Source organism: Molossus molossus, unplaced genomic scaffold (genome assembly GCF_014108415.1).
Source record: "Molossus molossus isolate mMolMol1 unplaced genomic scaffold, mMolMol1.p scaffold_m16_p_2, whole genome shotgun sequence".
NCBI lineage: Eukaryota > Metazoa > Chordata > Mammalia > Chiroptera > Molossidae > Molossus > Molossus molossus.
Genome location: NW_023425355.1, coordinates 139,005,480 through 139,019,315, shown reverse-complemented (window position 1 = coordinate 139,019,315; position 13,836 = coordinate 139,005,480). Strand labels below are relative to the sequence as shown.

Genomic DNA, 13,836 nt, shown 5'->3' with positions numbered 1-13,836 from the left:
GCCACAAGGCAAAGAATGCCTAGAACCACCAGAAGCTGAAAAGAGCAAGCAAAAATTTTCCCCTAGAGCTTTTCAAGGGAGTATGGTCATGCTTAAACCTTGATTTTGGACTTCTAGCCTCCAGAACTGTGACAAACTGTTGCTTTAATTCACCAAATGTGTACTAATTTGTTATGGCAGCCCTCAGGAAACTAATACAATCATTAAAGTTTGGGTGCATTTTTTGTTTGTTTTTATGTTATCAGTGATATTACTGTTTTGGTTTGGATGCATGCTTCATTCCTGAAGCTTGGAAATTATGGCCTTGTGAAACACCTAAAAGCCATGTCCAGACTAAGCTAATCTATAGGAACAAAAGGTCAATTAGTGGTTGCCTGAGGCCAGGATGGGAAAGGGGATGGTCTACAAATGGACACTTGGGATCATATAGGGGTGATAGAAATGTGCTCAGACTGCGTTGTGGTGATAGTTGCCCAACTTGATAACTTTATTAAAAGTCACTGAATTCTACACTTAAAAAGGGTCTGTAAATTATACTCCAATAAAGTTTGTTTTAAAGAAATCTAAGAACAGAGTATAATTTAGCAGCTAGACACTATTGTATCTAGTCTAGGTCGAGGAATTATCATTCAGAGAAATCAGTGGCCAAGGTCTGTTTTGATTATAAGCTGCCCAAAGGGATCAGGGATCAGAGAGAGTATTGTGAAAAATATGTTTTCCTTCATTTTGTTTTTACCAGAGCATTCAGTGGAGCACTTATTGAGCTGAGGAAAATTAAAATTCATTTTCTAGCTATTCTGTTCAGATTTCCGATTAGGGAACTTTCCACTGCACTTATCTTTGGAGATAACTATCCCACAGTTCATAAATTGCAGTGTCCTGCATAACTAAAATTTCCAGGATGTTACTCCCTGGAAAAAAGTAAAATACAGTGTGGAAATATTAAATTCAGAATATGAATACACACACACACACACACACACACATACATACATATATAATGTAAATTTCTAATTGAAGTACAACACACTTAGGAAAGTATACAAGTCCTAAATGATCAGTTTGATACATTTTCACAAACTGAATACATTTTTATAACCCACATTCAAATTAAGAAACAGAACATCACATAATGCCACCCTCATGTTTCCTTTCAGTTACTACATCCCACCAAGATTAATCACTAGCCTGATTTATAACATTATAGATGATTTGCCTGTTTTTGAGCTTTATGTAAATGAAATTATATAGTTGTTTATTGTCTGTTTTCTTTTGTTCAATTTATGAGATTTTCTCATTTTTTAGTATATGGTCATAATTTATTCTCATTGCCATATAGAATTCCAGTGTGTGAATACTGTAGTAGTTTCTTATTGCTGTGTAACAAATTACCATGAATTTAGTGACTTTAAGCAACACAAAGTTATTTTTTCATAGTTCTGAAGATCAGAGTCTAAAATGGGTCCACACAGCTGTGTTCCTTCTGGAGATTTTAGGGAAAAATCTATTCCAGCTTGGAGAAGCTACCTGTGTTTCTTGGTTCCTGACCTTTTCCTCCATCATCAATGCCAGTAGGGTAGCATCTTCTTTCCTTTCTGATTTCTGCTTCCATCCTCACATCTTCATAATCTCTGACTTTCTCGTCTTCCTCTTTTAAAGCCTTTTAATTACACTGAACCTACCCCAACAATCCAGGATAATCTTCCCATTGCAACATCCCTAAATTAATCATATCTACAAAGTCCCTCTCACCATGTAAGATAACATATTCACAGGCGCCAGGGACCAGGACATAAATAAATATGGGAGAACATTATTTAGCCTACTACAACCACAATATGTTTAATATTTTATCCTTATAATTGGCATTTAGGTAGTTTCCAGTTTTTATCTAATTGAAATAATTCTGCTATGAACATTCTTTTACATGTCTTTTGCTTTCCTTGTCAGATATGAACATCAACTTTCTTTCTTTATCTTTTTCTTTTTTCTTTTTCTTTCTCTCTCTCTCTTTTTCCTTCCTTCCTTCCTTCCTTCCTTCCTTCCTTCCTTCCTTCCTTCCTTCCTTCCTTCCTTCCTTCCTTCCTTGTTTCTTCCTTCCTTTCTTTCTTTCTTTCTTTCTTTCTTTCTTTCTTTCTTTCTTTCTTTCTTTCTTTCTTTCTTCTTTCTTTCTTCTTTCCTTCCTTCCACCCTCCCTCCCTCTTGATTCCTTCCTCCCTTGATTTCTTCGTTCATTGATTTCTTCCTTCCCTGATTCCTTCCTTCCTTAATTCCTTCTTTAGTTTCTTCCTTTTTAATTTAAGAGCTGATATGCCTTGGTTGTTAGTTCCCGGTACATGAATCTGTGCATGTTCCTTACTGTGATCTATTAAAATATCTTGTCCTCCAAAGCTGAAGATTCCTCGAGCAGTTCCTATTTTCAAAATGGATGAACCATCTTCAAGTACCACTCTAGCCCAGTATGACATTGATTCAAAGAAAAACTATGACTCCCAGCAAAACGTCAATATGCGGTATGTTCCAAGAGAAGATTGCCCTGACTGGTGGCAAGTAAGAAAACTGAAAAGGTAAACCTCAGCTCTTAGTCTGGCTGCCCAGCATGTAGAATAAACATTACACCACTGCCTTGGATCTCAATCTCAAAGCTGTCCACATACACCTTGGCTGAGATAGGGTTGTCCTGTCAGAAAATGTTCACTGAGTCAGAAGCCAGAAGCAGTGACCCCACTAGGACTGAGCAGCACAGTATTTCCATTTAGACTATCCAATCTAATTATCTAAGTAATACTTGAGCATTTTATTCCATCCTCTCTCTCTCTCCCCTTTCCCCCTAATAACCCTACATTCCAGAACTCTGAATATTTAGATTATGTCCTTTATATGAGAAAGCATAGAGTGGACTGACTTTTGTAAAGTGCTTGGGCATCACTGACCAAATGACAAGTAGCATTTCAAGATTGCCTCCTCAGGATTTGATGAGTCTCGTCATGTTTTTAAGCCAAAATATGCTACCTAATGCCACAACTGAAATTATCTTCAAGACAGTACCTAAATTGTATATATCTCTAGGATCTGGCACCAAGTCGGCACAATACTTGATGCTCAATAAATATGAAATTGAATTGCACAATGACAATAGAAAAAGGGTCAACCAACTAACCTTCCTTATTTGCTGCCTCATACTTCCTCCCAACCATGCTGTTCACTGTCTGACATTTTCTCACCTAGTTATTAGAATCCCTCTAGGGTCCAGATATCTGCCTTTCCCCACAGAGCATGCAGAGCATCTCTCTGACTCACCATGTATCTCTTTTCTTTGTTTTCTACCTTCTTTTTATTGTTTTATTCTTTCCATCCTCATCATATTTACCTAAAGCAAATGGATCACTGTATCACTGATACAGCCACAGGGCTATATGGAACTTGAAAGAATATAAATGTATTCTTGCTATTGTTTTCAGTATAACAAGTATTGATACCTTTCATTCCAAAGTGGAGATAGAATCCAAGTGTATTAATCTATAGCTGGTACCTGAGGGCAGGAGTTACATTTATTTCCCCGAAACCCAGTATTCTTGTGGAAGGAAACAACAAGCCCAGATTCAAGGAGGGTAAATGTTATGTCAACTTTGTGCCAGGTCCCCTCCCTTCCAGAAGCCCAAGTGATTCATCAAGGGAGATGTGCAGTGGAACTGACTGACCAGCATTCAAATAAGTAGTCAGCACTATTCATTCACATGGGGTTGCTGCAGAGCCACCAACTCATAGATTGCCAGATCCTATCTTTATTTAAAATGTTGATACTTTGGTTATTATAGATTATTTATATTAATTTTTATTTTAAAAAGTATTTTATTAAAACACTATTTTGGTTATTGAGTGTTTTGACACACCCTTAGGTTTTGCGCCCAAGATTTAGTCCCAATCCTAGATTTTTCCCTAGAACTTTAGGAAGCTAATTATCTGAACCAAGGATTGATTAATCACTTCTTAGCATGAGCAGCATTATATCAACCATGTGTGAATTATAGTAATTGCTAAAAGGTCTTCATGGAGCTTGAATTGTAAAAATGCAGCCATGATTCTCAGCTCATATCAGTATCTATGACTTTCTCTCATTCATACTATCTTTGCCTGAGCTGCTTTTCAATCTTTTATTTTTTTCTGAGTAGTAAAAATATCTCTGTTCTAATTAAAACATTCAAATATTGCAGACTCTTTGATGTCCATTCCTCTAAAATGTTTTCTTATTCATATGTTACCATATATATAGAATTTAAAAACCAGGTTCTCACCATACAGTCTTCTTTGCTATTTACTCTTTTTACGTAACATCTTGGACATTTTCCCCATTTGAATACATGAAGATATACTTAATTTTTAATTTTAAAAAATTTAATTGTGGTAAAACATAACAAACTTTACCATTTTCGGCATTTTAAGTGTACAGTTCAGTAGATTTAAGTACATTCATATTGTTGTGCAACCTACCTCATTATTTTGAATGCCTATATAGCATTTCGTTTTTTATTTTATTTTATTTTTTTATTAATTAATTTTTGTTACAGATGTTTCTTCTTTTTCCCCCACTGATTCCCCCCTCCCTCTCCCTCCCTGCCCTTTCCCCAGTTTGTTGTCCATGTCCATTGTTCATGCACACATGCATATAAGTTCTGTGGTTTCTCTCTCCCCCACCACCCCCTCTTCTGGGGATAGTCAGTCTGTATCCCACTTCCGCGTCTCTGGGACTACCCCCTTCCTCAGACTGTTATGTTCATTATATTCCACCAATAAGTGAGATCATATGAAACTTGTCTTTCTCTGTTTGGCTTGTTTCACTTAGGATGATACTTCCCAGGTCCCTCCATGTCGTCTCAAAGGATAAGAGATCTTTCTTTCTTACAGCTGCGTAGTACACCATTGTGTATATGTACCACTGCTTTTTTATCCATTCGTCTACTGATGGACACTTGGGCTGTTTCCAGATCTTAGCTATTGTAAATAGTGCTGCTACAAACATGGGGGTACATATATTCTTTCTGATTGGTGTTTTAGGCTTCTTAGGGTATATTCCTAGAAGCGGGATCACTGGGTCAAATGGAAGTTCAATTTTTAATTTTTTGAGGTAATACCATAGTGTTTTCCATAGTGGCTGCACCAGTCTGCATTCCCACCAGCAGTGTACTAGAGTCCCCTTTTCTCCACACCCTCGCCAACACTTGTTGTTTGATGATTTGTTGATGGTGGCCATTCTGACAGGTGTGAGGTGATACCTCATTGTTGTTTTAATTTGCATCTCTCTGATAATTAGTGATGATGAGCATTTCTTCACATGTTTCTTAGCCATTTGTATGTCCTGTTTGGAGAGGTGTCTATTTAGTTCCTCTGCCCATTTTTTAATTGGATTCTTTGTCTTCCTTTTGTGGAGTTGTATGAGCACTCTATATGTATTGGAAATTAACCCCTTATCTGATATAGCATTTCGTTATATAGACAAACTTCTTAATCACAAATTTTAATTAAAAAATGTCAATTATATTTTTAGTACTTTTAAATAAGTTTTCTTAAGAAGAGATGAAGTGAAAAAACCATGCTAGTGAGCAAAGGCTGCTTGGGAAGGCAGAGAGGGAGGCACTTCAGGAAATGGAGCCAGAGGAGCATTTCCTTGTTAAAGAAACTTGTCATTATGAAGTGTGGTTTTGAATTAGAGCCTGGGATATGAAGTCAAACAGGAAATAGACTTTACATTCCAAGTAAAACAGACCTTGAACTTGGAGAGTTCCTCCTGCTCTGCTCAACACCCAAAATGAAAGAGAAAATGATGGATGACAGAGGATGATGAAAATCTTGCTAATCCACATGTGTCTACATGGAGTTAAAAGTTTAGTATTTTCAAGACTTTTAATTGCAATCACAACAGCAAAGAAGAAAATAACATTTTAAGTATGTATGTGACCGAATGCTTGCATATCTACAAGAAAATCAGGGCAAACCCAGTCAAGATGATTTATTAATCCAACTTTTCTATTGTTTGGGGCTATTATGAGTCATTATTAACAATTTGCTTTCATCTGTGAATACTATCAAACTACTGCTTTTTATTGTAATCCCTACAAGGACAGAAATGTAAAAATGACTCATTAGCTTAAATTTCCAAACCAAGTGAAACTCATGGGTCAAAATGTTTAATAAAGCTAAAATCTAACAAAATTACTTTTGTTATTTAACATTTATAAATAAGCATAAATTTATGAAACCTGTCTCTTTTATTATAGCAGTGAAGATTTTGCATGCAGCCTCCAAAGAGAAAGAAATGTTGTGAACGACAGTGCCTCAAAAATGTCATGGTATATCCTATTCAATAGTACTATACACCCAGAATTTGTTCCATTTGCAGGAAAACTGACCAAATTAGCAATAATTTTGCTACTACACTTTACATTTAAAGTAAATGTAAACCCCAAAGTAGTTTGCCTCTCTAAACACTTAAGTTGGTCTGTAATGATAACTTGTGGGTTACCGTTTTTCTCACACTGATTTTTCCCATCCATCATTCATGATACACACTGTTGTTAGCATGAACACTAATATACCTGGCTCAGGCATCTCTAGCAGGAGGAAAAAATAACCTATAGTTGAATAACTCTTCTCTAAGAATTGCTCTATACACAACAGGAGATTTTTCTTTTTCTTTTTCTTTTTTTTTTTACTTTATATTACACTTGTTGCTGAAGGCATCTTCATCTATTTCATGAGCCCACTTTTCTGAACAATTCAAAGAAACCCACATTCCTGGGGGCCTCCTGGAAAGTTCTTGCATCAAACAATCATTTTCTTATTAAACTGAGCATGAACTCAACTTCTGAGTCACTCCCTCTTCACTTTGCTAATACCTTCCCAAGTGCAGGAAGGGAAACCTAACAGACTACATTTTATTTACATGGATGAAAGCAGGGTAAATATTGCACTTGCATTATTTCTTTTTTTTTTAAATTCATGTTGATTCCTCTCTTCTTAAGGGGATTCCCTGAGTCAAGTTCATCTGAAGAAGAGGAAAACTTGGATGGCTATGAGTGAGTTTTGAAATCCCTCTGTGTTTTTCTAAAACAAGACATAGATGTTTCTATTGTATTCTTCCCAAATTGCATTAAAACATATGGTTCAGACTTGCTAAGAAGGCTGTGTAAACTCATGTGAGATTCTGAGCCATTTTTCTGGATGACGAGTGACAATGAGCTGAGTTTTTACTAGTTAAAATATTTTTCCCAATCTGGATCATCTGGGTGCACATATTCATTGGATTTATCATATACCCCATGTCCCTGTTGTTTTACTTTGTGTTCGTAGATACAGCAAATGACATTTCAGCTGATCATTTCTTCCCTAGAGGCCTCTTGCCAGGATGATGTTTGGAGGTTCTTGTTAGCATTGTGTCCAAGTTTTGAAGTTATTTATGATTCAATAATTTTACAAGTAGCACAACTGAGGCTTAAACGTGACAGCATGTATGTTGAGGGATTCGTATTCCTAGGGTAGTCTTATCATTTAACATCCAAATTAGGGCACTTTAGAGAGAGAAAGGACTCTTCTGGCAAATAAGGTGTGATCACCCCAACTATACTGAGACAGGTTGGTCTAAGTGGTTATTAAGTTCCTTTCCAAAATCTAAGATTCTATCATTCTACAAATAAGGACAAACAAATCTCCTGGACGTAAAGATTGGCATTAAGGAGAGGTGGGAGTAAAAGGATATACTACATCTCTCAGACACTAGGATTATGCATATTTATAGTTATGTTTTTACACAAGTGCTGGTATTAATTCATTGGCTCTAAGTGTAGTGAGAGCTTCTGTAAAATATACATTTAATGGTTTCAGCTCTTTCTCTTTCCCTCTAACCCAGCCTAGCCCTAGGCATACCTGTCACATTGGAGTAGACTGCTGTACCCTTTGCATCATGGTCTCTATACTACCCTCAAACTTCTCTATAGCCCTACTTTCTTCCACAACATCTATGCTCAGAAAAATATCTGACAAAAGACTGAGAAATTATCCAAAATTATCCAAACAGAATTGCACTTTAACAGATGGCAAAGGGTTAAACCAATGGGAGTGAACCTCTAATCGTGGATTTTAGTCTTTAGTATTTAGATGAATTGGAAGTCTTTTTTTTATTCAGAAAGCCCAGATCTGACTATATGGACAGTCTATCTCCATCATTTCTAGATTCAAATGGTTTGTGAGATGTGTGCAATATGGAAAATGATTAGGAGAGACCTGCTCTCTTCGAAGTCAAAGAGGTGCCAACGGGAGATCAGGACCAGAGGGCAATATGATCTGGGGCTTCACCTGCTCACACTGTGCTTGGTGCCCCCAGCTTCCTGCTCTATCAGTGTCACTAAAGCATCTGTTCTATGACCATAAATTCATAAGCATCTCTACTCCATCCCATTAAAGACGGCGGCACCGAGATTTAGACAGAAAATTATGTGTTAGGACTAGGCCAAAGCCTCTGCTGTTCTAACACTGAAATGCTGAAATATTTTTTATTTTATTTTATTTATTTTATTTTTTTATCCTCACCCGAGGACATTTTTCCATTTTTTTGTTCAGATAGAGTGGGAGGGAGAGAGAGGAAGAGAGAGAGAGAAACACCGACGTGAAAGGGACACATCGAGTGGCTGCCAGCTGCACGACCAACCAGGGCCGGGGACAAACTGCAACCGAGGTCCATGCCCTTAGCGGTAACTGAACCCGGGTCTCTCTGGACCGCAGGCCGACGTTCCAACCGCTGAGCCAAACCGGCCAAGGCTGAAATATTTTTAAAACAACCAAATTCAGCCTTCATCAAAATTATGACACAGGCAAAGTGTGTATGTGTGTGACTGTGTGTGTGTGTGTGTAAGTGTATGTGTGGGTAGCTTACATACAATCTCACCTCACTTCTCCAGGCCTCTCTCCTTATTCCTGATCATCTCATTTTTTTTTTTATCTCCCATAGGCATATATACTGAATCTTATTCCCTGAAGAGTCTTTTGATTAAATATGATTAGCTTAAAATATTAGCAATAAAACTATTGGTTAACATCTACAGTGTTAATTATATATTACCTATTAGGGTGCAGTTAGAAGAGACTTTCAAACATCAAGTTCAATCCTCATCCTAATTTTAAATATGCAGAATTGTAAAGCTAAAAGAGGCAAAGTGGCTGGTCCAAAGTCATAGAACTACTTATTAGGAAGTTATATCTAGAATCCAGACCTCCAAGATGGCACATCTAAGACTCTTCCCACTTCATTGAACTGCCCACCAGCTGATACCCCCCTTCACCTAATACACCCTCACCCTTTTCATGTACTCCTTTCCTCCTCAGGTGTTATCTTCTAGCCAGAGGATCCTCCCAAGCTCCCAAACTCATGCCCATCCCATCTCCCACCTTATTTGTGTCCATAGTATGACATTTTGGCAAAAACCAAAAAGCTATAGATTTTTATCTCACATGAGAAACAGTTCTGTGACCTCTTGAACTTCACATACAAAGTGAAATATAATATTCTTGGCTAACTTAGTAAAAAGGGCAATATTTAAAGATTACACCTGGCTGTTTCACATCATCTTTTTCTCAATTCACTATAACTATTCCTATGCTAATTTAACCATAGACGCTTATCTACTGCTATCCTTCACATTAAAAATATATTTTAAAAAAGCATTTGCTTTGAAACTAGACGATATAAAAAATGCTTCCACTGGATTATTAAAAGAAAATTATAAAGTTGAAAGATAAATGTTCATTCTTGCCAACACTGAATTTCTCACTGGAATATTCTTCATTGGTCTAATTTCTGGCTCTCATTCAAAATGGTGAAATGTAGGAGAATTTAGAGATCAATTAGAAGGAGAAAAAAAGTGCTTAAATACCAGCCCACTTAAAAATAAAGATGTACAAGCCCCACCCTAGGAATCTGTATTTTCGAAAAGTTCTTCAGGTGATTCTCTGGAGCAGCCAGGTTTGGACATCCCTGATCTAGGCTAATGCCTCATTTTACAGGTTTGAAAGCTGAGTGACAAATTATGCAATTAAACATTATTAACTGTCAAATATGGAATTCTTTCCTATTGCAGCTGGTTTGCAGGTAACATCTCCAGGTCACAATCTGAACAGTTACTGAGACAAAAGGTAAATAGTCTGGTCTTTGAAATAGCCCCTAAAAATCCCTTTCTATTGTTGGGTCCAGAGGGTAATACACGTCTTATAGAAACCTTAGTGCTAATTATACATTCATATCATCATAGTGTTGGTTGTCCAGCCTATAGGTCACCAGGCCCTTTACATATAGCCACTTCCCTTGTTTCCATTATCTATTTCTGTGTAATAATCCACTTCAAAATTTAGTGGCTTGAAACAACATTTATGATTTCTCACAATTCTGTGTGTGATTCAGCTGGGTCTGTGGTTTTTCAGCAGGTTTGGTATAGGGTAACTCATGTGGCTGTATTTAACTGGTTGATGCACTCACTAGGGAGTTAGGGTTAGCTGATGTAGACAACCTGGATGCCATAGTTCTTCTCCATGTGGCTAACTTGGGCTTCCTTACCGCATGGTAATCTCAAAGCAGTGGTTGAAGGGATGAGCCTGACAGTTCAGTGCAAGCACTATCAAGTCTCTGTTTTTGTCATGTTTGCTAATGTCCCATTACCCAAAACAAGTCACATGGCTCAATGTGTGAGAGTCAATGTGTGAGGGGACTACCCAGGGCATGAATACAGAATGAGGGTTTATTGGAACATCTATGGAACAGTAAACCTCGGCTCTAGCACTTCTCATTAGCACCCAAACCACAATAATGCAGATGTAATAAGAAATAAGTCTACATGATTTTATTACTAATTGTTGTAGAATTACCAATGGCAAACTTTTGATCTACAAAGTGATGCTTGTTTTGTTTTGTTTTTATCCTCACCTGAGGACATTTTCCGATTTTTTGTTCAGATAGAGTGGGAGGGAGAGAGAGAGAGAGAAACATCGACGTGAAAGGGACACATCGAATAGTTGCCACCCGCGTGACCCAACCAGGGCCGGGGACAAACTGCAACCGAGGTACGTGCCCTTAGCGGGAACCGAACCCGGGTCTCTCTGGACCTGAAGCCAATGCTCTAACCGCTGAGCCAAACTGGCCAGGGCGATGTTTGGATATAGTTCAACCTTATATAACACATCAGTTATCTTTTTGAGGAGTACTGGTGAGAATGAGATGACTTCACTAACTTGGTATTTTGTCACATTCCTAGTTTATTATCTGCTCTTTCTGAATCTGGATCTGTGTAGAATTAGCACAAGTAATGAAGAAAGACAACTTGAGCATAAGACTTAAATGATTTGTTCTACATCTTTGGTTTTCTAAAACCTTCTAAGAGCATATGTGTTTGTTGTTTTTTTCAATTTATCTTTATTGTTAAAAATATTACAGATGTCCATCCTTCCCCCCCCCATTGACACCCTCCTCCCCGTTCCTAACCCACCCTTGCCTTTACCACACTGTTGTCTGATATGTGGTTTTAAATTTTATTTCTGAAAGATGAAAGCATTACACTTACATAAATACAAAACAGAAAATTATAAGAGAGCATTAAAAGTTAACTGGAGAGAAAGAGTCAAAGCACACAGGATAGATCTGTAAAATAAACTGAGTGAGAAAATGAAGAAAGCTAAACGTGGGTCCCTTTCTGTGCCAACTGTTGAATATTCTGTGCCATCAATGAGATTTAAAGTGAATCTGAAAGATCTATTTTCCTACCGACTACCAGGATAATGTTCAAGGATAATAAACGTGTTTTCTGTTTCTTCTACATTTTCTTTCTTTTTCAGGGAAAAGAAGGAGCATTTATGGTTAGAAATTCCAGGCAGGAGGGAATGTACACAGTGTCTTTATTTAGTAAGGCTGTGAAGTAAGTATGACATGGATTTATTTCTTTATCTTCTTGTATATTATTTGAATATGCTGGTCATTTGATCACTATATTTAAACCCTGAAATTTTAAATCAAAGTATCTCTGTTGAATGAAACCATTTGTAGTAGTCTTTTTTCTACTCTACTTCCAAGAGGCTGTTCTCAGGGATCCTTTTCTGCCCATCCCTCGTGGCAGCAGAGTGCCCAGTGCACAGCACGCCTCAGAAAACATTTGTTAAAGGAATCCTGGGTTATTCCTCTCAATTTGGTCCTAAGTCTAGAAAGAGAAAAAATAGCATTGGAACCTCTACACTGTTGGCCATAGCCACCTGCTGAGCTGAGAATCTACCACAGCATCTGAATTTACTCTTTCCTGTGGGTGCAGAGTTAGCAAAAGGTTGAATCAGTGTAGCTGTGTTCCCCAGATAGGTCTTTCTAGGGTGCTGCTCTCTTCATATGGTTAAGAGTTCTGATTTGAAGCCAGTCCTCCGGGTCCAAATCCTGACTCTGCTATTTACAAAGCTTTATGACATTGAGCAAGTTTCTTAAACTCTGTGTCTCAACTTCCTCATCTGAAAAGGGGACATAATAATGATTATTATGTTCTATGGATGAAGTAATTTAGTGTATTGAATCAGAACAGTGCCTGGCATATAGTAAACACTCAATAAACTAATAGTAATTACTATGATTGTTGTTGGGAAAGAGTAATTCTACCTGCTCCACTACTCCCATCCCAATGCTTAGGGCATAAAAGACCTCCACAAGCGTCTCATGCAAGTCATCATTACCAACATCAGGATTCCACTTTAGTTTCGCAAGCCACCTACCCATTGGTTGTTACCTCCTTTTTCCTTCTAATCATTCTGTGAAGCAAATAGGAAAGCTGTTTTTATTTGCACCATTTTACAGATGAAAGGACTGAGGTTCAAAGAGTGCTTATGAAGATCCACCAAGAAAGTCGATAAATGACAAAAACTTGAAGCTGGGCTTTCAACAGCCAAAAGTTCATGTTCCTTCAGCCACACTCCTTTTCCCACACTGAAACTCTCAATGTTTTGAAATAAGAATCTGACCAAATCTAGATTAGAACCACTTGATAAAATTCGTTTTTCTATGTGTGCAACCCTCTTAATGGTTGGATTTAATGACCCTGTACGTTGGTGCCTTCTCCATGTGCTCTGCCCCACAGTGCATATATATGTATTTTTGTAATAATTAAATGATTAAAAAGTTATTTTATTTTTAGAATTTTTTTTTACAGAATACCTATCTCCAATTTGAGAGAATAGGATGCATTCTAAGCAGTCATCTGGCATTTTCCAATGCCAGAAGCCATGCATCTCATGTTCTAGATTGCACATCTGGATGCTGGCTGAAGCCAACCCAGTAAAAACTGGGAGAAGACTTGGTTCTTTGAATATCAAAATCTCTATGGCCTTCTGACCCGGCGATTTTATTCAAGCCTGATATCACACATCTTCCTAGTCAACTTTCTTGACACCAAATATATTTTTGAAGGTGGCTGGGTATAAAAATTAGAAAATAGATAAGGAATCAAATGAAAATAATCAAAATTAATAAATACAGAAGTTTTCTTTTTATAAAACACTATTAATGGGCTTGAGTGAATTTCGGGCTGACACCAAGAGTTGATTAGCCATTTGAAACAAGAAAGTACCTTTTCTTGTTTTTATAATTGCATTTTTAATAACTTATTAACAGTTTCTTATGTGCCAAGCATAGTGCAGATTGATGGGTATATAATCTCATCCAATCTTTATAACAACCAGATAAGGTAGCCAGCAAACTGTAGACCAGGACTCAAAGCCCAGTTCTTAAGCACTCTGCCATACTCTCAAGTCTAAGACAGATATATTATT

At 37.3% G+C, this 13,836-nt stretch overlaps 1 protein-coding gene across 3 annotated transcripts in view; it reads left to right on the top strand.

The window, feature by feature from the left end:
* Positions 1-13,836, top strand: part of BMX (BMX non-receptor tyrosine kinase) — a 50,419-nt gene that overhangs the window by 18,001 nt on the left and 18,582 nt on the right. The window contains exons 7-11 of one of the 3 annotated variants that reach the window (XM_036271584.1): positions 2,392-2,513; positions 6,276-6,347; positions 7,020-7,073; positions 10,128-10,182; positions 11,872-11,951. In XM_036271584.1, coding sequence (XP_036127477.1) covers positions 2,392-2,513; positions 6,276-6,347; positions 7,020-7,073; positions 10,128-10,182; positions 11,872-11,951 — 383 coding nt within the window. Of the gene's footprint in view, positions 1-2,391; positions 2,568-6,275; positions 6,348-7,019; positions 7,074-10,127; positions 10,183-11,871; positions 11,952-13,836 lie in introns of all 3 variants that reach the window. The other 2 variants (XM_036271583.1, XM_036271582.1) reach the window with 2 other exon arrangements.